The following is a 25,681-nucleotide window of genomic DNA, read 5'->3' as shown; positions in this document are numbered from 1 at the left end:
CTCCCTTTCTCTCTCTCTATTCCCCCCTTTCTCTCCCTCTATCCCTCCCTCTATCCCTCTATCCCTCCCTCTATCCCTCCCTCTCTCTCAGGAATGTATCAGACGTGGCAGAGATTCACTTTCGACGCTTTTCACGAACTTTCTGGAGCCTCAGGCCACAAAAAAAGCCTCCTTTCCATTTGTCCTCGTCTGATTGGCTCGTGTGAAGCCTCTCCACCGCGCTGATTGCTCACCGTACCTGTCAATCATACGCACCGCGCTTCTAATTGGCTGACGCGCTGATAAAGGGGCGGGCTGATTTTTTTCTGGCTTGTGTTGACATCTTTTTTTTTTCTTCCCTCTCTCTTTGAGCAGGAAGGTAACGCGATATTTGCACTGAGACTCGGAGGCTGATGGAGTGAAGGGGAAAGGAGGAGAAGGGAGGAGAAGAAGTGACAGATTTCATCTTTTATTAACAGCCTTTAACGTGTTTTTAAGAAGCAGCCATGGCCGCCTGTCGCCTGCTCTGCCTGCTGGCTCTCGCCTTCTTCCCGAGCTCCGTGTCGGCCGATCAGCGGAGGCTCTCTGCAGGTAAGGCCGCTCCGGAGGGTCTCCTCCCCGGCCAGGCGGACCACCATGACCCGCTGGTGCTGCCGGAGCTCCGGCTCTCTTAGATAACTTTCTCTAATTACACATTTACTCACATTTACTGTGTTTTACATCCTTTAATGATCCTTAGCTGTGAGTTTGTGGAGTTTTAACTTGTAGTTTTATCTGATTTTAACCTTTTAAACTTCTTAACTTTGAACGCAGCCTGAGGCTTCAACGTGTTAGGTAACAAATACTTTACTCTTTTATAAATTAATTATCTCATTATTTGACTTTTGAGACATTTCCAAAAAGGATTGACAAAAATAAGACTTTAAACTTTTAAATTAGAAACTTCATGGTGATATAAAGAGAGAAAAATGACTTTAGGAGCAAAACTTTAGTCAATAAGTGAAAATAAAGATTTAATTCACTTCTGCAACTTTAATTTAATATTTATATGAAGTCAAATGAAACATTGCATCATTACAGCAGTTGATCACTGAGGTAGGTATGAAATATATTCCTATCTGAATATGATAAAAGCAATAATTAGACTTTTAAAATGTAGGATTGACAAAGAGAAGACTTTAAACTTTATCACTTCATGATATTAAAGAAAAATGTGACTTTAGGAGCAAAACTTTAGTCAATAAGTGAAAATAAATCATGCAAACTGATTTAATTCACTAGTGAAACTGTTTAATTGTACTAGAATATAATAAAATGTTATAAATCAGAATAAATATGAGTGAAATAGACACTAGTACATAAGTGAGAGTGCAAAATGCTTCAGAAAGACGTATATAATATATAAGTTTAAGACGCATTCAGCACAGATTTATTAGAAACAGAATCAGAGCTGTGAGACTTTACTGAGCTTTATTCAGAGACTTCCTGTCTTCACACACAAAGATCTGAAATATGAACTTTAAAATACAAACTTTATGATGATATAAAAGAGAAAAATGTGACTTTAGGAGCAAAACTTTAGTCAATAAGTGAAAATAAATCATGCAAACTGATTTTATTGTACCAGAATATAATAAAATGTAATAAATCAGAATAAATATGAGTGAAATAGAGACTAGTACATGAGATTATTTGTTCCTTCATCACAGGTTTATTAGAAACAGTTTGTTCTTCATTCATCAGGTTACACATGAGAATCAGAGACTTGACTCAGGTTTATTCAAAGCTATGAGACTTCCTGTCTTCACAAAGATCTGAAATATAAACTTATATTAACTTCAGTGTGATGTGTGTAGTTTATAAATGTGTAGTTTGTCCACTGGTTGATTTAAAGTTCATTAACATGTACGTATGAATCAATAAATAGATATTAAAGTCGTCCAAAGTTTAAACTGCTAATTATTTCTATTATTAGTTCATCTGAAAATAATTAATATATAAATTAAATCTTCTTTAAAGCTCTAACCCTGACCCAGTCATTCATATTTCAGCTTTAAAATAGAAACTCTGCAGAGATGAAAGTTTAATAATTAAATAATTAAAATCATTTTATAACTGAACAGAAGCTCGATGAGTCACATGACTTCCTGTCAGTGTTTACTTCCTGTGTGTAAATGATGCTGACAGCTGAGAGTGTGTTTGTACAGCTGTGTGTGTTTATAAGTGTGTGTGTGTGTGTGTGTGTCTGTGTGTGTGTCTCTCTCTCTCTCTCTCTCTCTCTCTCTCTCTCTCTCTCTCTCTCTCTCTGTGTGTGTGTGTGTGTGTGTGTGTGTGTGTGTGTGTGTGTGTGTTTCTGTGTGTGTGTGTGTGTGTGTGTGTGTGTGTGTGTGTGTCTCTCTCTCTCTCTCTCTCTCTCTCTGTGTGTGTGTGTGTGTGTGTGTGTGTGTGTGTGTGTGTGTATGTGTGTGTCTCTCTCCCTGTGTGTGTCTCTTTGTGTGTGTGTGTCTCTGTGTGTCATTGTATGTGTATCTCTCTCTGTGTGTGTATGTGTGTGTGTGTGTGTGTGTCTCTCTCTCTCCCTGTGTGTGTGTGTGTGTATCTGTGTGTGTGTGTGTGTGTCTCTCTCTCTCTCTCTCTCCCCCTGTGTGTGTGTGTGTGTGTGTGTGTGTGTGTGTGTGTGTGTGTGTGTGTGTGTGTATGTGTGTGTGTGTGTGTGTGTGTGTGTGTGTCTCTCTCTCTCTCCCTGTGTGTGTGTATGTGTGTGTGTGTGTGTGTGTGTGTGTGTGTGTGTGTGTGTGTGTGTGTGTAAGTGTCTCTCTGTGTGTGTGTGTGTCTCTCTCTCTCTCCCTGTGTGTGTGTGTGTGTGTGTGTGTGTGTGTGTGTCTCTGTGTGTGTGTGTGTGTGTGTATAAAATCTCCAGAACAGTAAACTAAATTAAACTAAATGGACGTAACTGATGATAATAAAGTTTATTTAATTAATAAACAGAAAGCTGCTCAGCTGAGATGTTTCAAACATTTAGTTAAAATATTTAAACAGAAACATTCAAAATGTTTAGAGAAGAATTCATCGACACTAAAACACTGAAACGTCTCTCAGAGTTTAAGTTAAAGAGTCTCAGTGTTGATGTCTTAACTTGAAATAAAATACAAATCAAATAAATGAAGAATAAACTCAAATCAAATGTTCTCAGGAATTAATCTGATGCAAAACCATCAACCCTTCCTGCCCAGTACCTTCAAAATAAAAGCATTAACCAGTTCATGTAGATTTATAGTTCATGTGGAACTATAAATCTACAGCATCAGTTCCACCAGGAAGGATTTGGCAACGCGCCACTGAACAGAGAACATGTGGTCCACCTTAACAGTCAGTCCACCTTAAGTGAGTCAGGTCATGTTACGATCAGCAGCTTTAACACTTTAACCCTCCTGTTGTCCTCGAGTCAAGGGAGGAAGGAGGAAGGAAGGAAGGAAAGAAGGGAAGGGAAGTAGGGAAGGAAGGAAAGAAGGAAGGAGGAGGAAGGAAAGAAGGAGGGAGGGAAGAAGGGAAGGGAAGTAGGGAAGGAAGGAAAGAAAGAGGGAAGGAAAGAAGGAGGGACGGAGGGAGGAAGGAAGGAAGAAAGGGGGAAGGAGGAAGGAAAGAAGGAGGGAGGGACGAAGGAAGGAAGGAAGGAAGGAAGGAACAGTGAAAACAGACGGGGTCAGTTTGACCCGGGAGGACGACAGGAAGTTAAGTGTCAGAGTATCTGAGGTGAGATCAGAGCTCATTCAGTCCTGGCTTTACTTCCTGGTTATGTGGCCTACTGCACGTGCTCAGTAGCGGCGCGGCCGTGGCTCAGAAGCTCGGTGGTTTGATTCCTCGGCTCCTCCGTGTTAGATACCGAACCCTGAATTACTCGTGAGTCATCACCGAGCCTCAACGCTGCTTAAACACAGCTTATAGATAAAAGCTATAAATAGAGACTTCACTGGTGATGACATCACTGAGGAGAGTAAACACACCTCCTAAAAGAAAGAGTCTTTATCCTACATCCTTCCTTCCTTCCTTCCTACCTAACACCATATCAACTAGTTTGGCATGATCTTCCTTCCTTCCTTCCTTCCTACCTAACACCATATCAACTAGTTTGGCATGATCTTCCTTCCTTCCTTCCTTCCTTCCTACCTAACACCATATCAACTAGTTTGGCATGATCTTACATCCTTCCTTCCTTCCTTCCTTCCTTCCTTCCTTCCTTCCTTCCTACCTAACACCATATCAACTAGTTTGGCATGATCTTACATCCTTCCTTCCTTCCTTCCTTCCTTCCTTCCTTCCTTCCTACCTAACACCATATCAACTAGTGTGGCATGATCTTACATCCTTCCTTCCATCCTTCCTTCCTTCCTTCCTTCCTTCCTACCTAACACCATATCAACTAGTTTGGCATGATCTTACATCCTTCCTTCCTTCCTTCCTTCCTTCCTTCCTTCCTCCCTACCTAACACCATATCAACTAGTTAGGCATGATCTTACATCCTTCCTTCCTTCCTTCCTTCCTTCCTTCCTTCCTCCCTACCTAACACCATATCAACTAGTGTGGCATGATCTTACATTATAACTTTTATATTAAATAAAGCTAATGGAATACTATTGTTCTAAATATTACATTTAACCTGGTTACCATGGAGACCAGGAAACATTTACATGTTTTAAATGAAGTCATTATTAGTATAAGTCCACTTAAACACACTGTAGCTGATACAATATTTAATATCTATCATTCTTTTGTGGTTACACCATTTGACATTTTCAGGAGCATTCAGTCTTTTGGTATAAAATGGGTCAAATGTCATTTCAAATCTCTCTTATTGATCTTTTTTTAATATATTGATTATATTGAACTGGGCGTAACCTCCATGATGTCTTGCTGCGGAGTTCAGTCTGAATTCAGTCCCTTCCTTCCTTCCTTCCTTCCTCCCTTCCTTCCTTTCTTCTGTCCTTTCTTTCTTTCCTTCCTTCCTTCCTTCCTCCTTTCCTCCTTTCCTTCCTCTTCCACCCTTCCTTCCTTCCTTCCTTCCTTGACTCTCTTATTGATCTTTTTTTAATATATTGATTATATTGAACTGGGCGTAACCTCCATGATGTCTTGCTGCGGAGTTCAGTCTGAATTTATCTATAAAACCAACAAAAATACTAAATGTACATTTTAACAAACCTGATGCTGCTTTTAAAACTATTATTAACATATTTATGAACTATGAATCATCTTATTTATCACTGAGCCGGATACTGTGTGTTAAATAAACTCTGAAATATACCAACTAACCTCCTAACCCTCTCCTAACGCTCCTCTAACCCTCCCCTAACCCTCCTCCATCGCTCCCCCTCTTTCACCTTTCTAGGGAATTTCTGAGGAATTTCTTTCATTGAGTTCCTGGGAAGCCTGAAGGGAGGGAGGAGGAGGAAAGGAGGGGGGATGAGGGGGATGAGGGGGAGGAGAAGCAGGAGGAGGAGGAGGAGGGAGGGAGGAGGAGGAGAAGGAGGAGGAGAAGGAGGTTGAAGAGGAGGGGGGGAAGAGGGGGAGGAGAAGCAGGAGGGGGAAGAGGGGGAGGAAGAGGAGGAGGGGAGGCTCAGAGCTGAACATTCTTTACATTCAGTGTTCAGAGTTTAATCTGTGTGTGTGTGTGTGCGTGTGTGTGTGTGTGTGTGTGTGTGTAGAAAACTTGCTGGTGATCACCGCGGCAACGGAGGAGACGGACGGCTTCAACCGCTTCATGAGAACGGCCCGAGAGTTTAACTACACTGTGAAGGTCAGAGGTCGTTTCCACACGTTGGTCTGTGTTTGCTTCACTGCTACGATGATGTCACTACGATGATGTCACTATGTTACGCTACGCAGTGTTACGATGTCACTACGATGTCACAATGTTATGATGTTACAATGTTACGATGTCACAACGTTACGATGTCACAACGTTACGATGTCACAACGTCATGATGTCACAACGATGTCACAACGATACGATGTCACAACGTTACGATGTCACAACGTTACGATGTCACAACGTTACGATGTCACAACGTCATGATGTCACAACGATGTCACAACGTTACGATGTCACAACGATGTCACAATGTTACGATGTCACAACGTTACGATGTCACAACGTTACGATGTCACAACGATTTATATTCTAAGTTGGAATAAATCCACAATATTATTACTTATTTTGTGGAAAGTGATTTTAGTTCCTACCTGCCTTTGTTTCTGGGGACACTTGTTTTGTAACACCAGCAGAGTAACATGTTGACTGTAATGTGTTTTTATTAGTTTCATGATCTCCGTAAAGTTTCATGTCACCGATGTGAATTAGACTCATTTTAACAACTTGAAATGATTATTTAAATTAACTTTTAACACCAAAATGTTGTTGAGGATTTTAAAAGAATCACTTAAAGACTTGAGTGTGATGTTAAACCATGTTTTTTGGGTTGGTTCCTCAGATTCTGGGTCTGGGGGAGGAGTGGAAGGGAGGTGACGTAGCTCGGACGGTTGGCGGAGGGCAGAAGGTCCGATGGTTGAAGAAGGAACTCCTAAAACACTCCGATAAGAAAGACATGGTCGTCATGTTCGTGGACAGGTAACAACACCTCTGAGTCTGGTTTATTAAAAGATCTGTTTGTGTGAAGACGTACAAACACCAGGGGGCGACCGTCTCTATACAAGTCAATGGAGAAGTAACTTAGAGCTGCATTCTATCAAAAGGCCACCAGGGGGCGACCGTCTCTATACAAGTCAATGGAGAATTCACCAACTTCTCACTTGATTTCTAACCTCAGTAAACGTTTTCAAAATGTGTTTATGGTCTCAATCGCTAGTTTAAAGCCTTCTTCAATGCAGTATGATGTTTAGATTTGAAGTTTATTGTCTTCTTTTACTCTACTTACACACATAAAAAACCCCAAACTACTGTGCAGTGAAGAGCTTATAGAGCTTTTATAGAGGAAGAGTTTCATCGAGCCAACACACACACACACACACAGTGGTCTCTCGGTGTGGAGCCAGCGTGACTTGTAGCTGCTGGATTAGCGGTTCGTCTGGCTCCAACTCCTCTGTGTTTACTTCACTTCTGCTTCCTGTCACAGTGCTTCTGGTCACTCTCTCTGTTCACTCTGTTATTATTCTCTTACCACTCTCTCCTCTTCTTCTCTCCTCTCTTTATTCTCTCTCTCCTCTCTTTATTCTCTCTCTCCTCTTCTTCTCTTCTCTCTTTATTCTCTCTCTTTTCACTCCTGTGGTTTCTTTGTTTTCTGACCTGAATGAAATGTGACTCTTCTGCTCGACTTTGCTTCAGTTTCACAGTGAAAACAAAGATTCTTCACATAAAAACTTCCTGAAACTGAATCAGGCTCAGAGATGAATCAGATGATGAATCCATAAATCATTAAACTAGATTTAAAAGCAGCATCAGGTTTGTTAAAATGTACATTTAGTATTTTTGTTGGTTTTCTAGATAAATTCAGACTGAACTCAGCGGCAGCAAGACATCATGGAGGTTACGCCCAGTTCAATATAATCAATATATTAAAAAAAGAGATTTGAAATGACATTTGACCAATTTTTTTACCAAAAGTAAGACTGAATGCTCCTACCGTACCGTACCGTCCTCTTCCGCTGATCCTGGTCGGGTCGCGGGGGCAGCAGCCTAAGAGGGTGTAGAGCTGGTCCACAGTTCCACGACCTGGATGAAAACCACACTGCTCCTCCTGAATCTGAGGTTCGACTATCTGATGGACCCTCCTCTCCAGCACCCCCGAATAGACCTTACCAGGGAGGCTGAGGAGTGTGATTCCCCTGTAGTTGGAACACACCCTCTGGTCCCCCTTCTTAAAAAGAGGGACCACCACCCCAGTCTGCCAATCCAGAGGCACTGCCCCCGATGTCCACGCGATGCTGCAGTCATGTCAACCATGACAGCCCCACAGCATCCAGGGCCTTGAGGAACTCGGGGCGGATCTCATCCACCCCCGGGGCCCTGCCACCGAGGAGCTTTTTAACCACCTCGGTGACCTCAGTCCCAGAGATAGGAGAGACCACACCCGAGTCCCCCGGCCCTGCTTCCTTACCGGAGGCGTGTCGGTATTCCTTCCATCGATCCACAACGTCCCGAGTCGAGGTCAGCAGCGCACCGTCCCCACCGTACACAGTGTTGAAGATGCACTGCCCCCCCCCCCCTCCTGAGACGCCGGATGGTGATCCAGAATCTCTTCGAAGCCGTCCGGAAGTCTTTTTCCTTCTTCAGCTTGACAGCATCCCTCACCGCCGGTGTCCACCAGCGGGTTCGGGGATTGCCGCCCCGACAGGCACCGACCACCTTACGGCCACAGCTCCGGTCAGCCGCCTTAACAATGGAGGCACAGAACATGGCCCACTCGGACTCAATGTCCCCCGCCTCCCCCGGTACATGGTCCAAGCTCTCCCGGAGGTGTGAGTTGAAACTCTCTGTGACAGGAGACTCTGCCAGACGTTCCCAGCAGACCCTCACAATACGTTTGGGCCTGCCAGGTCTGCCCGGCATCCTCCCCCACCATCGGAGCCAACTCACCACCAGGTGGTGATCAGTTGACAGCTCCGCCCCTCTCTTCACCCGAGTGTCCAAGACATGCGGCCGCAAGTCCGACGACACGAGTACAAAGTCAATCATGGAACTGCAGCCTAGAGTGTCCTGGTGCCAAGTGCACATATGGACACCCTTATGCTTGAACATGAATGAATGCTCAAATGGTGTAACCACAAAAGAATGATAAATATTAAATGTTTTATCACCTAGAAAGAAAGAACAAGAAGTAGGAGGAGAAAGAAAGTATGTGTGCGAGTTATTCATAGGGTTATTTTCACATTTTAACCTTTACAATTAAACTAAACCGACTCATAAACCTTCATCCTGTGAATCAGAGTTAATTATAATAATAACAGCAGCATAAAGAAGATTCATATCACTGATACTATACGTGTCTCTCTCTGCAGCTATGAATCAGAGTTAATAATAATAATGATAATGACAGCGTGTTTCTCTCTCTGCAGCTATGACGTCATCTTTGCGTCCGGGCCGGAGGAGCTGCTCATGAAGTTTTCCCGTCTGGGTCACAGAGTGGTTTTCTCAGCGGAGGGTTTCTGTTGGCCGGATCAGAGACTCGCCTCCAAATACCCCGAAGTTCGCACCGGGAAACGCTTCCTCAACTCTGGAGGTGAGAGAGACGAGTCACACTGATCTGTAGAGCTGTAGAGCTGTAGAGTTGTACAGCTGTAGAGTCGTAGAGCTGTAGAGTTGTAGACCTGTAGAGTTGTAGAGTTGTAGAGCTACAGAGCTGTAGAGCTGTAGACCTGTAGACCTGTAGACCTGTAGAGTTGTAGAGTTGTAGACCTGTAGAGTTGTAGAGCTACAGAGCTGTAGAGTTGTAGAGTTGTAGAGCTGTAGAGTTGTAGAGCTGTACAGCTGTAGAGCTACAGAGCTACAGAGCTGTAGAGTTGTAGAGCTGTAGAGTTGTAGAGCTGTAGAGTTGTAGAGTTGTAGAGCTGTAGAGTTGTAGAGCTGTAGAGTTGTAGAGTTGTAGAGCTGTAGAGCTGTAGAGCTGTAGAGTTGTACAGTTGTAGAGCTGTAGACCTGTAGACCTGTAGACCTGTAGACCTGTAGACCTGTAGAGTTGTAGACCTGTAGAGTTGTAGAGCTACAGAGCTGTAGAGTTGTAGAGCTGTAGAGTTGTAGAGCTGTAGAGTTGTAGAGTTGTAGAGTTGTAGAGTTGTAGAGTTGTAGAGCTACAGAGCTGTAGAGTTGTAGAGCTGTAGAGTTGTAGAGCTGTAGAGTTGTAGAGCTGTAGAGTTGTAGAGTTGTAGAGCTACAGAGCTGTAGAGTTGTAGAGCTGTAGAGTTGTAGAGCTGTAGAGTTGTAGAGTTGTAGAGTTGTAGAGCTGTAGAGTTGTAGAGCTGTAGAGTTGTAGAGCTGTAGAGTTGTAGAGCTGTAGAGCTGTAGAGTTGTAGAGCTGTAGAGTTGTAGAGTTGTAGAGTTGTAGAGCTGTAGAGTTGTAGAGCTGTAGAGTTGTAGAGTTGTGGAGTGTAGAGTTGTAGAGCTGTAGAGTTGTAGAGCTGTAGAGTTGTAGAGTTGTAGAGCTGTAGAGCTGTAGAGCTGTAGAGTTGTAGAGTTGTAGAGTTGTAGAGCTGTAGAGTTGTAGAGCTGTAGAGTTGTAGAGTTGTAGAGTTGTAGAGTTGTAGAGTTGTAGAGTTGTAGAGTTGTAGAGCTGTAGAGCTGTAGAGTTGTAGAGCTACAGAGCTGTAGAGCTGTAGAGCTGTAGAGTTGTAGAGCTGTAGAGCTGTAGAGTTGTAGAGTTGTAGAGTTGTAGAGTTGTAGAGCTGTAGAGCTGTAGAGCTGTAGAGTTGTAGAGTTGTGGAGTGTAGAGCTGATCGATCATAATCACCATTATTTGGGTCACAACTGAAATCACAATTATTAACCTTTGTGTCATCTGTTCCTTTCCTCTGTCCTCCCTTCCTCCTCTCCTTCCTTCTTCCCTCCTCCTTTCCTTCCTTCCTCCCTTCTTCCTCCCTCCTTTCCTCCGTGTTCAGGCTTCATCGGTTACGCCTCAGACCTGAGTACGATCGTCCAGCAGTGGAAATACAAAGACAACGATGACGATCAGCTGTTCTACACCAAGATCTACCTGGACAAGGCTCAGCGGGTAACCCTTCACTCACACACACTCACACACACACACACACACACACACACACACACACCACACACACACACACACACACACACACACACACACACACACACACTCACACTCACACTCACACTCACACACACACACACACACACACACACACACACTAGATCTCATGGTGTGATTTGTCTCCTCAGACCAAGTTCAACATGTCTCTGGATCATCGCTCCAGAATCTTCCAGAACCTGAACGGAGCCGTCGGTGAGTCTCTCTGTTCCTCCTGAGTATTAATGATCAGCTTCTATTGATCTTCAGCAGTGTCAGTTACCATAGTTACCATAGTTACCATAGTTACTATGGTTACTATGGTAACTATAGCAGTGTGAGTTAGTCATATCAGTGATATCTGACACATTTACAGTGTTTTTAGCATCAGATTCCCTCTTAGTGTTTCCTTCCTTCCTTCCTTCCTCCCTCCCTCCCTCCTCTTAGTGTTTCCTTCCTCCCTCCCTCCTCTTAGTGTTTCCTGTTTCTCTGTGGTGGAAGTATAGTACCAAAAAGACTTTGCTACTAAAAACACTGTAACGATGAAACATAGAAGATGAAGATTTGACTCAAGCTTCATATTAACTGTTAAATCCATGTTTCCACAGAAGGAGGACTGTGGATTTAGTCCTCCATCACTTCCACAAAGCTCAGAGATCAGAGGAAACTTACATTAATTCATTATTTTACATGTTTTAATTGTTCTTTACATTTTCTACCTTTTACTCAGCTCCAGGTTTCCTTATTGAATCATGATCTCACTAGAAATGATGGTTATATATATATTCTGCTTTAATGACTGAATGTTTCTCTCTGTCAGAGGAAGTCGTCTTAAAGTTTGAGAGGGCAAAGGTCAGAGTGAGGAACGTCGCCTACGACACACTTCCTGTTATTATCCACGGCAACGGACCCACCAAGGTACCAAACTACATCACTTCATCTTCTTACAGCTCAGATGTTGTGTGTGTGTGTGTGTGTGTGTGTGTGTGTGTGTGTGTGTGTGTGTGTGTGTGTGTGTGTGTGTGTGTGTGTGTGTGTGTGTGTGTGTGTGTGTGTGTGTGTGTGTGTGTGTGTGTGTGTGTGTGTGTGTGTGTGTGTGTGTGTGTGTGTAGCTCTGATGTTATAAATGTGTGTGTGTGTAGCTCTGATGTTATAAATGTGTGTGTGTGTAGCTCTGATGTTATAAATGTGTGTGTGTGTAGCTCTGATGTTATAAATGTGTGTGTGTGTAGCTCTGATGTTATAAATGTGTGTGTGTAGCTCTGATGTTATAAATGTGTGTGTGTGTAGCTCTGATGTTATAAATGTGTGTGTGTGTGTGTGTGTGTAGCTCTGATGTTATAAATGTGTGTGTGTGTAGCTCTGATGTTATAAATGTGTGTGTGTGTGTGTGTGTGTAGCTCTGATGTTATAAATGTGTGTGTGTGTAGCTCTGATGTTATAAATGTGTGTGTGTGTAGCTCTGATGTTATAAATGTGTGTGTGTGTGTGTGTGTGTAGCTCTGATGTTATAAATGTGTGTGTGTGTAGCTCTGATGTTATAAATGTGTGTGTGTGTGTGTGTGTGTGTAGCTCTGATGTTATAAATGTGTGTGTGTGTAGCTCTGATGTTATAAATGTGTGTGTGTGTAGCTCTGATGTTATAAATGTGTGTGTGTGTAGCTCTGATGTTATAAATGTGTGTGTGTGTGTGTGTAGCTCTGATGTTATAAATGTGTGTGTGTGTAGCTCTGATGTTATAAATGTGTGTGTGTGTAGCTCTGATGTTATAAATGTGTGTGTGTGTGTGTGTCTCTCCAGCTGCAGTTGAACTATCTGGGTAACTACGTACCGACAGCTTGGACGTACGAGGACGGCTGCAGTAGCTGTGATGACGACCTGCTGTTCTTCAACGACGTAGCTGTACGTACTCTCACCTAGCGCTGGGTTAGGGTTAGCTAGCGCTGGGTTAGGGTTAGCTAGCGCTGGGTCAGGGTTTGCTAGCGCTGGGTTAGGGTTAGCTAGCGCTGGGTTAGGGTTAGCTAGCGCCGGGCGATATGTAGATATTATATCGATATCGTGATATGAGACTAGATCAGAGTCTTAGATGTTGGATATCGTAATATCGCGATGTCATCAGAGTCTTGTCCTGGTTTTTAAAGCTGCTTTACAGTAAAATATGTTCTGTTACCCACTTTGTCATTAAATCCACATTACTGATTATTATTTATTTGTTTTTTTGAAAGTGTATTTTTTCGAGCTTTTTTGCCTTTAATGTAGAGGACAGTGGAGATAGACAGGAAACAGGAGGCAGAGAGGGGGAATGACACGCAGGATAAGACCGCTCAGTGCAGGATTCGAACCGGGGTCGCCTGCAACGAGGACTGTAGCCTCAACACATGGGGGGGGGGGGTGCTCTACCCGCTGAGCTATGCTCAACCCGACACATCACTGATGATTATTTAAAGATTTCATTGTGTAAATATTTAGTGAAAGCATCGACAGTCACCTCTATAATATCGATATCGAGGTATTTGGTCTAAAATATCGGCTGAGATTAAGACTCAGGATGTTTAAACTGTGTGTGTCTGTGTGTGTCTCTCTGTGTGTGTGTGTGTGTGTGTGTGTGTGTGTAGGATGAAGACATGCCTCTGGTTTACTTTTCGGTGTTTATCGAACACGCGACGCCGTTCATGGAAGAGTTTCTGGAGCGACTGACGACTCTGAACTATCCTCTAGAGAGGATTCGCCTCTTCATCCACAACAACGTACGACTCAGTAACAAACACCACCAACAACACCAACCCCAACACCACCACCAACACCACCAACCCCAACACCAACACAGTAACAAACACCAACAACACCACCACCACCACCAACAACACCACCAACCCCAACCCCAACACCAACACAGTAACAAACACCAACAACAACACCAACAACAACACCATCACTAACAACACCAACACCACCAACAACACCAACACCACCACCACCTACCCCAACACCAACAACACCACCAACACCAACACAGTAACAAACAACACCAACACCAACACCACCAACAACAACACCACCACCACCACCACCAAGACCAACACCACCAACACAGTAACAAACACCACCACCAACACCAACAACAACACCAACACCACCACCAACACAGTAACAAACACCACCACCACCACCAACACCAACACCACCACCAACACAGTAACAAACACCAACAACACCACCAACATGAACACCAACACAGTAACCAACACCACCACCAACACCAACACAGTAACAAACACCACCAACAACACCAACACCACCACCAACACAGTAACAAACACCAACAACACCAACACCACCACCAACACAGTAACAAACACCAACAACACCACCACCAACAACACCACCACCACCACCAACACCACCACCAACACAGTAACAAACACCAACACCACCACCAACACCAACAACAACACCAACACAGTAACAAACACCACCACCACCAACACCAACAACACCACCAACACCAACACCACCACCAACACAGTAACAAACACCAACAACACCACCAACATGAACACCAACACAGTAACAAACACCACCAACAACACCAACACCACCACCAACACAGTAACAAACACCAACAACACCACCAACATGAACACCAACACAGTAACAAACACCACCAACAACACCAACACCACCACCAACACAGTAACAAACACCAACAACACCACCACCAACAACAACACCACCACCAACACAGTAACAAACACCAACAACACCACCACCAACAACACCAACAAGAACACCAACACCACCAACCCCAACAACACCACCACCAACACAGTAACAAACACCAACACCATCACCTGACCATCTGTAGTGTGACCTGACTGACTTCGATGTCGTCCTCTCTGCTATGTTTCAGGTTGTTTACCACGAGCGTCACATCCAGCGGTTCTGGGAGCGGTACAGGGCTTTGTTCCCAGACGCCCGGCTGATCGGACCGGAGGAGAACCTGAAGGAGGACAAGGCCAGAAACATGGCTGTGTGAGTGGAGGCCTTATTCATTTAAAACTCTCAGCGAAGCCTTTAAACCAGAATCCACCTCTAAGACTGTCTCTGGTTGGTAGGGTTGGATTGTTGGGTAATTACCCGTAGAATCATTTTTACTATACAGTGGTGGAAAAAAGTTTTTGGACACCCCATGCATTTGTGAAATATTGCATTAAGAATCACTCTTAATTCTTCAAGTATAATTTCTTTTAGTACAGTCACAGCCAAAATACTAAACACATCTTAAAATGGATTATCAAAAGGTCTGTTTCAAAGCGTAAACTGAAGAATTTAGGAGAATTAAAAGCAGTAATTGAAGAAGAATGGGACCAGATGACCCCTCAACAGTGTGAAAGGCTGGTGGGGAACATGCCAGCCAGGATAAGAGCTCTACTGCGTGCTAATGGCAGGGCTACTAAATATTAATTTGATGATGTGATGGTTTATTTATTTTTTGTTCAGTTTTGAACACATTATCTGTTATTTGTTGATTTTGATACCGACAATGTTGAGAACAGTTGAGAAGAATTTAGTTAGTTTTTCTTGTAAACAATAAACAAAAACAATATCATGTGTATTTGTTTGTGTCTGTCTAATGCAGCCACACCTTTTGAAACACAAAAAAGATTTTTCCACAAACATTTCATGATAATATTTGAGATTGTGTAAACTTTTAAGGGTGTCCCAAAACTTTTTTCCACTACTGTATGTTCTATAATCTTCAGAATGTCAGACAGCTCCACTCAAACCAGTCAGAACCTTTAAACAACATCTAATCATTTGCTTTCTGTCCTTTAACTGATCCATAAGTACACAAGAGTTACAGGAAGAACAGGGCCAACACTCACTGAAGCTGTAAACTGTAAATAGTGATTATTGTGTGTGTGTGTGTGTCTGTGTCTGTGTCTGTGTCTGTGTGTGTGTGTGTGTGTCTGTGTCTGTGTCTGTGTGTGTGTCCGTGTGTGTGTGTGTGTGTGTGTGTGTCTGTGTGTAGTGAGGCGTGTAAGAAGGACCCAAAGTGTGATTACTACTTCAGTATTGACTCCGATGTTGCCTTGACGAATCCGGACACACTGAGGATACTAATAGAGGAAAACAAGTATGTATTCTCCTGTGTACACTCAACAGTACTACACACTATCTGATACACTAACAAGTACACACTAACAAGTACACACTACAAGTACACACTAGTACCCTTCTATATCTGATATACTAACAGGTACACACTAGTACTCCTTTAAACACCCAACCACCTAACCAAGCACATGCTCGTATACTTGCTGTATATCCTACATTAAATACTCTTCTACTTCACCCTGATAAACACACACACTGCCCTCCTTTATTACCTTACACTCTAACAAGTACCATTCTGTATTATCCTACAAACACTAGTTAACATCATCTATATACCTTCTGTTGGCCTGAGTGTGGTGATATTAACAGGAAGTCTCTGTCTCAGGTCAGTTATCGCTCCCATGTTGTCCAAACACGGGAAGCTGTGGAGTAACTTCTGGGGGGCTCTGAGTCCTGAAGGGTTCTACTCCAGATCTGAAGACTACATCGAGATCGTGCAGGGGAAGAGGATGTGAGTAGTTTAGTCTAGGATTGCTTCTTGTTATCTATAAACCTCTGCAGCACAGGTGAGGTGATAATGTTAACGTGTGTGTCTGCAGCGGTCTGTGGAACGTGCCGTACATTACTCAGGCCTACCTGGTCAAAGGAAGCATCCTGCGCTCCAAACTGCTGCAGGTCAGCCTGTTTGTGGACAAGGAGATGGACCCTGACATGGTGTTCTGCAGAGGCATCAGAGACCAGGTAACACCGAACACCTGCTCACCTTAACGCAGACGAAGTCATACTGTAGAGACAGAGTTAAATATTTCCTGTTGTTAATGTTTCAAGCTGTTGTTCCCACATCCCACTTCCTGTTTCATGAGTTTGGAGCTTTTTATACATTCCACACAAACAAAGTTTTTTTTGTACACAGCTGAAGATTTCAACCCTTTTTTTCTTCAGCAGCAGCTGCGGTTTGTTTCTTGTGTGAATCCTTAAACATGTCATTAAAACTAAGCTACATAATGCTGATCTCTGTCCGTCTACAGGGAGTTTTCATGTTCGTGACGAACCGTGACGAATTCGGTCGCCTGGTGAATTCTGCCAACTTTAACACATCCAGGCTGCACCCGGACATGTGGCAGATCTTTGACAACCCTGTGGTCAGTCTCACACACACACACACACACACACACACACACACACACACACGCTAACACGAAGACATAATGAAATGAATGGCAGCACAGGTTGATCATGTGTGTCTTTGCAGGACTGGAAGGAGAAGTATATCCATGAAAACTACTCAAAGGTCTTTGAAGATGAGAAGAGCTTCGTGGAGCAGGTGATACAACAAAACACTGATGACTCACTGAACTGCTTTTTAGTTTTTAGTTATTTCATGTGGACCCTGAGAAGGTTAGTTATCCACTTTATGGGAACAAATGGGGATTCCAAATTTAGCTGGTTGGTAATTTCCAAAAAAGTTTCCCAAAAAGAACAAAATCATTTGGTGTAATTACTGAAGAAATTCCAGCATACTCGAAGTTAACGCACATTAATTCATTAAAATAAATTGCCAATGTAATCTAGAAAGTCAGAGGAGACCAGACCAGCTGAACATTCAAAAATGTAAAATTTGTCTACATTAAAAAAATATAACGCAACATACACAGAGAACAAAGTTTGTAATACGTTCATTTATGAATTTATATTAACTTGAATTTAAATTTGGTAATTCCTCTAGAAATGAACAACTATTAAACTCAGTGCAACTAAGTGACTAACCCAAAATAACAGTCTCAGTATTTTGTCTCTATCTTAACTATGATTCGTATCAAATGAAGAAACATCCTCTGAAACTATTAGGGAATTAGAGACCTGTAAAATAAAGCATGGCTGTTCTTTGTCATTCATTAACTTGTTTGAGTGTCGTTCTTTTTCTCTTTCTTTTTAGGTAATTAGTTAAGATCAATTCAACCAAACACAATGTAGAGATCATTTATATCCTCTGTGGTTCACTAATGATCTGTCTGTCTCTCTCAGCCCTGTCCAGATGTTTATTGGTTTCCTGCGTTCTCAGAGAAGATGTGTGATCATTTGGTGGAGACCATGGAGGATCATGGGGAATGGTCAGGAGGCAAACACAAGGTAAGCGGTCTGTCTGCTTCCTCCCCTGTGACAGAGACACGCAGGGACTGAAGTCAGTAATGTTTTAAACCCTTGTGTCCAGGACGAACGTCTGGCCGGCGGTTATGAAAACGTTCCCACTGTGGACATCCACATGAACCAGATCGGCTTCGAGAAGGAGTGGCTCAAATTCCTCAAAGAGTACATCGCCCCCGTCACCGAAAAACTCTATCCTGGATATTACCCCAAGGTACATCACAGTACCCCCACACATTACAGATACTACCCCAAGGTACATCACAGTACCCCCACACATTACAGATATTACCCCAAGGTACATCACAGTACCCCCACACATTACAGATACTACCCCAAGGTACATCACAGTACCCCCACACATTACAGATATTACCCCAAGGTACAGTCCAGATACTAAAGCTACAGTCCAGATACTAAAGCTACAGTCCAGATACTACCTAAAGCTACAGTCCAGATACTACCTAAAGCTACAGTCCAGATACTAAAGCTACAGTCCAGATACTAAAGCTACAGTCCAGATACTACCTAAAGCTACAGTCCAGATACTAAAGCTACAGTCCAGATACTAAAGCTACAGTCCAGATACTAAAGCTACAGTCCAGATACTACCTAAAGCTACAGTCCAGATACTACCTAAAGCTACAGTCCAGATACTAAAGCTACAGTCCAGATACTACCTAAAGCTACAGTCCAGATACTACCTAAAGCTACAGTCCAGATACTAAAGCTACAGTCCAGATACTAAAGCTACAGTCCAGATACTAAAGCTACAGTCCAGATACTAAAGCTACAGTCCAGATACTACCTAAAGCTACAGTCCAGATACTAAAGCTACAGTCCAGATACTACCTAAAGCTGCAGTCCAGATACTACCTAAAGCTACAGTCCAGATACTAAAGCTACAGTCCAGATACTAAAGCTACAGTCCAGATACTAAAGCTACAGTCCAGATACTACCTAAAGCTACAGTCCAGATACTAAAGCTACAGTCCAGATACTAAAGCTACAGTCCAGATACTACCTAAAGCTACAGTCCAGATACTAAAGCTACAGTCCAGATACTAAAGCTACAGTCCAGATACTAAAGCTACAGTCCAGATACTAAAGCTACAGTCCAGATACTACCTAAAGCTACAGTCCAGATACTACCTAAAGCTACAGTCCAGATACTAAAGCTACAGTCCAGATACTAAAGCTACAGTCCAGATACTAAAGCTACAGTCCAGATACTACCTAAAGCTACAGTCCAGATACTACCTAAAGCTACAGTCCAGATACTAAAGCTACAGTCCAGATACTAAAGCTACAGTCCAGATACTAAAGCTACAGTCCAGATACTAAAGCTACAGTCCAGATACTAAAGCTACAGTCCAGATACTAAAGCTACAGTCCAGATACTAAAGCTACAGTCCAGATACTACCTAAAGCTACAGTCCAGATACTACCTAAAGCTACAGTCCAGATACTACCTAAAGCTACAGTCCAGATACTAAAGCTACAGTCCAGATACTACCTAAAGCTACAGTCCAGATACTACCTAAAGCTACAGTCCAGATACTAAAGCTACAGTCCAGATACTACCTAAAGCTACAGTCCAGATACTAAAGCTACAGTCCAGATACTACCTAAAGCTACAGTCCAGATACTACCTAAAGCTACAGTCCAGATACTAAAGCTACAGTCCAGATACTAAAGCTACAGTCCAGATACTAAAGCTACAGTCCAGATACTAAAGCTACAGTCCAGATACTACCTAAAGCTACAGTCCAGATACTAAAGCTACAGTCCAGATACTACCTAAAGCTGCAGTCCAGATACTACCTAAAGCTACAGTCCAGATACTAAAGCTACAGTCCAGATACTAAAGCTACAGTCCAGATACTAAAGCTACAGTCCAGATACTACCTAAAGCTACAGTCCAGATACTAAAGCTACAGTCCAGATACTAAAGCTACAGTCCAGATACTACCTAAAGCTACAGTCCAGATACTAAAGCTACAGTCCAGATACTAAAGCTACAGTCCAGATACTAAAGCTACAGTCCAGATACTAAAGCTACAGTCCAGATACTACCTAAAGCTACAGTCCAGATACTACCTAAAGCTACAGTCCAGATACTAAAGCTACAGTCCAGATACTAAAGCTACAGTCCAGATACTAAAGCTACAGTCCAGATACTACCTAAAGCTACAGTCCAGATACTACCTAAAGCTACAGTCCAGATACTAAAGCTACAGTCCAGATACTAAAGCTACAGTCCAGATACTAAAGCTACAGTCCAGATACTAAAGCTACAGTCCAGATACTAAAGCTACAGTCCAGATACTAAAGCTACAGTCCAGATACTAAAGCTACAGTCCAGATACTACCTAAAGCTACAGTCCAGATACTACCTAAAGCTACAGTCCAGATACTAAAGCTACAGTCCAGATACTAAAGCTACAGTCCAGATACTAAAGCTACAGTCCAGATACTACCTAAAGCTACAGTCCAGATACTAAAGCTACAGTCCAGATACTAAAGCTACAGTCCAGATACTACCTAAAGCTACAGTCCAGATACTACCTAAAGCTACAGTCCAGATACTAAAGCTACAGTCCAGATACTACCTAAAGCTGCAGTCCAGATACTACCTAAAGCTACAGTCCAGAAACAGTGAACCAATCATTAATCCTCTGTGTGTGTGTGCAGGCTCAAGCCATCATGAACTTCGTGGTGCGTTACCGCCCTGATGAGCAGCCGTATCTGCGGCCGCATCACGACTCCTCCACCTTCACCATCAACATCGCCCTGAACAGAAAGCACGACGACTACGAGGTAAACACACCAACACAAACACTTTAATACAACTTTAATAAACAGGAAACCAAAGCAGGGAACGTTTAAATAATGCCTGTATTGTGCAAGATTTGTGTATTTTCTTCTTCTAGTCTCATAAACCAGGCAGATAAAAGACCATAAATCCTTTAATAAAAACATGCTCATTCAGGGTCTGCTCACGCTGAGCAGTCCTGTCCTGCATGTCATTCCCCCCTCTCTGCCTCCCATTTCCTGTCTCTCTCTCTCTGCTATCTACATTAAAGGCAAAAAAGCCCCCAAAAAATATACTTTAAAAACATGCTCATTCTAACTTCAGGGCTGGTCTTGAGTGTGACCTGATACTACTTATCACCTGAATGCTGACCCATCATCATAACAGCTATGGCTACTTAATTCAGCCCAATTATTCACTGGTTAAAAACTAACTGGAACAACACAACCCATCAATCAATCAATCAATCAATCAATCAATCAATCTTTATTTGTATAGCGCGAAATCACAACAAAGTTATCTCAAGGCACTTTCCACATAGAGCAGGTTCTAAACCGAACTCTTCAGGTTTTAACTTTAAAGAGACCCAACATTCCCACATGAGCAACAGTGGCGAGAAAAAACTCCCTTTTAACAGGAAGAAACCTCAGAACCAGACTCAGAGTGGGAGAACATCTTTTAACAGGAAGAACCCTCAGAACCAGACTCAGAAGTGGGCGTTGAGAGGAGAGAAAGGGAGGATAGAGGAGAGAAAGGAAGGATAGAGGAGAGAAAGGAAGGATAGAGGAGAGAAAGGAAGGATAGAGGAGAGAAGCACAATGAAATTCAACAATGAAGCTAGAAGGTCCAGGACTGGAATCTGTCATCCGGATGTCTCCAGGCCCAGATTACCTGTGAGACCAGAAAGCACAGACAACTCCGGGGAAGAAGTTTAGCTTATTGATGCATTACAACGTCTCACTCTGTTGGAAACAGTAGTACGGTGGTGCTACAGATGATCTTTGGTCAGGTACAGACAGTTCCAGTTCCTCACAGAGTGAAGGTTAATTAGTCACAGCTGATGTGAGCTGCTGCTAAACATGAGGAGCTGCCGGCTGAGGCTCCGATCACAAGAACAGATGTGTTAAAGTCGATCTGAGCATTTTACCCATCGAGGTGTCAGAACTCGCATGTGCAGTGACTGACCTGTGTCTTCCTGTGTGTGTGTGTGTGTGTGTGTGTGTGTTTTAGGGCGGAGGCTGCAGGTTCCTGCGTTACGACTGTAAGGTGGAGTCTCCCAGGAAGGGCTGGTCCTTCATGCATCCCGGCCGCCTGACACACTACCACGAGGGCCTCCCCACCACCAGAGGGACCCGGTACATCATGGTGTCCTTCGTAGACCCCTAAACACTACCTGTGTGTGTGTGTTTGTGTGTGTGTGTGTGTGTGTGTGCGCGTATGTGTGTAAGTCTGTGAACATCCTTCAACCTCATCATCACCGTTGTATTGTCTTACCTCTGACTGGACAATCCACCTCACCTGCATCTACCCGTAATGCACCTGGAGCTGCGTCTTAGTATCCGTGGCAACACATATCATTTCAATGCATCCTCCGGCGTGGTGTGACCGGCGTCTCCATGACAACCTTCACACAGGAGTCAGAGGAGCGCCCGGTCAGACCTGTCAGAGAACACAGTCACTTTAATGTAGTCCTGATTTTCAGTCGTTAACAGAGGTGAGAAATCCCGGAGAGATTTGAGGTCTTGAAGGCATCACTGTCTGGTGGAGGTTCGTCGTCACCGAGATGCCTTATTACACCAACCTGCCTGAAACTACCTGAGTATCTATGCAAGCAGAACACACTCCACCTGTGTGTGTGTGTGTCTATGTGAGTGTGTGTGTGTGTGTGTGTGTGTGTCGCACTGCAGCGGGCGGCGGGTTGCCACGGTAACCCTAATCCCAACACAGAGCGTCTTCTAGAGCAGGGGTGTCAAACATGAGGCCCGTGGGGCAAGAACCGGCCCGCCAAGGCGTCCAATCCGGCCCACTCTCCTTCCTGTCTTCTTTTCCTTCCTTCCTTCCTTCCCTCCTGTCATCTGCCCTTCTTTCCTTCCTCCCTTTCTTACTTCTTTCCTTCTTTGTTTCCTTCCCTCTGTCCTTCCTTCCTTCCTTCCTTCCATCTTTCCTTCATCTTCTTTTCCTTTTTTCCTTTCTTCCTTACTTCCTAATCCCTTTTCCTTCCTTCTTTCCTTCCCTTGGTCCTTCCTTCCTTCCTTCCTTCCCTTGCTCCTTCCTTCCTTCCACCTATCCTTCATCTTCTTTTCCTTCCTTTCTTCCTTTTCTTCCTTCCTTTCTTGTCTTCTTTTCCTTTCTTCCCTTCCTTCCTAATCCCTTTTCTTTCTTTCCTTCCTTCCTTTTGTCTTTCCTTCCCTCCTATCACTTTTTCCCCTTCTTTCCATCCTTGGTTCCTTCTTCCCTTCCATCTTTTTATTGATCTGGCCCACTTCAGATCAAATTTATCTGTATGTGGCCCTTCAACAAAAATGAGTTTGACACCCCTGTTCTGGAGGATCGCGTCTTGTGGAAGAAAACGAAAAATGTCGACAACAACAAAAAAAAACGTCGCTTCTTCGCAGCCTTGGCAGCATTGTGGTTACCGTAGCAACCAGCCGCGCAGCTGATACCGATGAGAATCAAAAAATGTGTCAGTCTTTTTTTTTAATGCCGATCAAATCGCTCCGACGCAGAGTCGCCGGTCGCTTTTATAAAGTTTGACACTCCGAACTGAGAATGTTAAATCTGGTGAAAGTAAGAAGTGTGATGTAGAAAATAGAAAATAGAAAATGCCAAAAAAAAAAAAAAAAAAGACTCAAGAATGAGCTGAAATAAATGTTTTAAAGGAAAAAAGAAAGTAAAGAAGTTTATATTTGAATGCTGAAAGGAGTTTGGTTCAAGAGTGTTATAAAAGGTAAAACTCCACTTTAATAAGAACTGTTACTGTTAAAGGCCTTTTTATATTTTACTGTGTTTATTCTTCATTGTTTAGTTGTTTTAATTCATGTTGTTCATGTCTTGAGATGTTCTATGTTTCCATATCATGTATTTCATCATCATGGTCGCTGTGACGAACTCTCGCCTCCTCTCAGTTTTTATCTCCTAATTTAAAGAAGAGCGCGAGGACGAGAGGTTCGAGGTCTCCAGCTGACGTTGGGTTGTAGTTTTCTGTCGATACGAGGAATCAACTCTCTCTCTGGCTTTGTACAAACTGCATTAAATTATTTGTTAATGACTGAGCGAATTAAGTTTTGGGGATTTAAATAAATAATTTTACTGTCACTGTTTGTCTCGTCTCGTCCGTTTAGAAGCTTTAACTGATTATAAACATTATATACATGATTTTATAAATCCATTTTATTCTGTTAACTGTGATTAAGACATTTCTTTGATCTATAATTATAACTATATAACATTTGACAGTAATTAAAGGAAAATGTGAAGATGATTTGAATGTAGAACGTAATTTAAACTCAATTAATTTTAGGAGAAGTTATATGTGTTGAAATTTGTACTTTTTTTGTAGGTAAATCATATTTTTCAATCAACTTTTCAAAGTTATATTCACATTTAATCACTAATTGATCCGTCTATGTCAAAATAAAATTAATCATGACAAAAGATTCAATACTGTAAATTAAATGTTACAGATTTCATTCCTGAATTAAAACTCTTTAATTAAACTGGAAATGATTTCTTACATGTTTTAAACTCTGTTCTGTGTTTAATAAACTTTCCTTTTTTCCCCCTCGTCTTTAAATCGGTTCCTTTAAAATCCTTTAAATGTGACACAATATTGATTGTTATTGATAATTTATCAATCTAATCAAAATATGTGATGATTCAAATATAAGATAACATCTCCTGTTTCTTTTATTATATTAGTTTGTCTTAATAACATGTATTATTATTATTATTATTAGTAGTAGTAGTAGAAGTAAAAGTATTATTATAACCAATATAACATTTTTATAACAGTTCAAACTTTTATCCACCAGATGGCGACAAAGAGCGGCAAAAAATATGTGAGAAATATAAAATAACCTGTTTTATTTTACTGTTATAATTATATAATATAATATTAAAACATATCTTTTAATACCATAAGTAGTAGTAGTAGTAGTAGTAGTAGTAGTAGTAGTAGTAGTGATATTATAATTATAACAGTTTGAGATATTTATTTATCGCTGTTTAAACATTTGAGGTAAATCAACTTTTCTCCACCAGATGGCGACAAAGAGCAGGAAACGCGCTTTATTAATGACACCGTGTCCCTTGCCGTAGTAAAGAAGCTTATATAAACGCTGCTTTTCTGCTTATCTTAAACTCATATACTATTAATTATGTCATTATAAAACTATATATGAGTTTCAGTTTTCCTGTGAACGCGTCTGATTAAACCCTGATTTATTTATTTAAAGCAAAACGCGTAACGTCGGAGCTGTTTCGTCCCTCCGCGGCCGCCGTAGACACCGATAACCAACATGGTGCTGGAGAAGAAAGCGTCTGGTGAGTGTTTTTATATTTTAACTAAATTAAACATTAAAACGTCGCTTTGCTGCTGAGAATATAAAATAATGAGATAATGAAACTGCTCTGGTCGCTTTATGTCCATCCTGGTTCTCCGTAGCTGAATCACAATCCTGATAAACGTTAATAAACTAAAGCTGCTTTATACTGAGATATATAAACACACGGGGTTAATGAAGTATCTGGATTATAGATAAATATAAATACTCATCTTGTGTTTTTGGTGTTGACATCAAACAGAAGAGGTTAAAATACATCTGCTGCTTTATAGAGACACTAAGGGTTAATTAAACATCTAGATGATGTTTG

At 42.3% G+C, this 25,681-nt stretch overlaps 3 protein-coding genes across 3 annotated transcripts in view; 2 read left to right on the top strand and 1 right to left on the bottom strand.

The window, feature by feature from the left end:
• The window catches only part of LOC128383674 (zinc finger protein 271-like), a gene marked incomplete at its 5' end in the record, with an annotated part of 108,849 nt that overhangs the window by 71,751 nt on the left and 11,417 nt on the right, over positions 1 to 25,681 (bottom strand). The gene's annotated exons all lie outside the window — the stretch shown is intronic.
• On the top strand, positions 398 to 24,124 carry plod3 (procollagen-lysine, 2-oxoglutarate 5-dioxygenase 3). The gene is made up of 19 exons (XM_053343639.1): positions 398 to 570; positions 5,683 to 5,774; positions 6,469 to 6,605; positions 9,050 to 9,213; positions 10,586 to 10,698; positions 10,884 to 10,947; positions 11,552 to 11,649; positions 12,532 to 12,633; positions 13,347 to 13,478; positions 14,642 to 14,763; positions 15,764 to 15,868; positions 16,235 to 16,360; positions 16,449 to 16,590; positions 16,878 to 16,991; positions 17,102 to 17,173; positions 17,875 to 17,979; positions 18,062 to 18,208; positions 20,689 to 20,814; positions 22,040 to 24,124. Exons 1-19 carry the CDS (start codon positions 486 to 488, stop codon positions 22,193 to 22,195), a joined length of 2,202 nt encoding a protein of 733 aa, XP_053199614.1. The 5' UTR covers positions 398 to 485; the 3' UTR covers positions 22,196 to 24,124.
• The window catches only part of znhit1 (zinc finger, HIT-type containing 1), a 4,740-nt gene continuing 4,377 nt past the window's right edge, over positions 25,319 to 25,681 (top strand). Inside the window, 1 exon segment of the mRNA XM_053343750.1 lies at positions 25,319 to 25,351. Within this exon segment, the coding sequence (XP_053199725.1) occupies positions 25,327 to 25,351 (25 nt within the window). The 5' untranslated portion in view covers positions 25,319 to 25,326.

Source organism: Scomber japonicus, chromosome 22, assembly GCF_027409825.1.
Source record: "Scomber japonicus isolate fScoJap1 chromosome 22, fScoJap1.pri, whole genome shotgun sequence".
In the NCBI taxonomy this organism is placed as follows: Eukaryota; Metazoa; Chordata; class Actinopteri; order Scombriformes; family Scombridae; genus Scomber; species Scomber japonicus.
The sequence above is the reverse complement of the archived record's forward strand: the minus strand, read 5'-3'. Positions and strand labels throughout refer to the sequence as shown.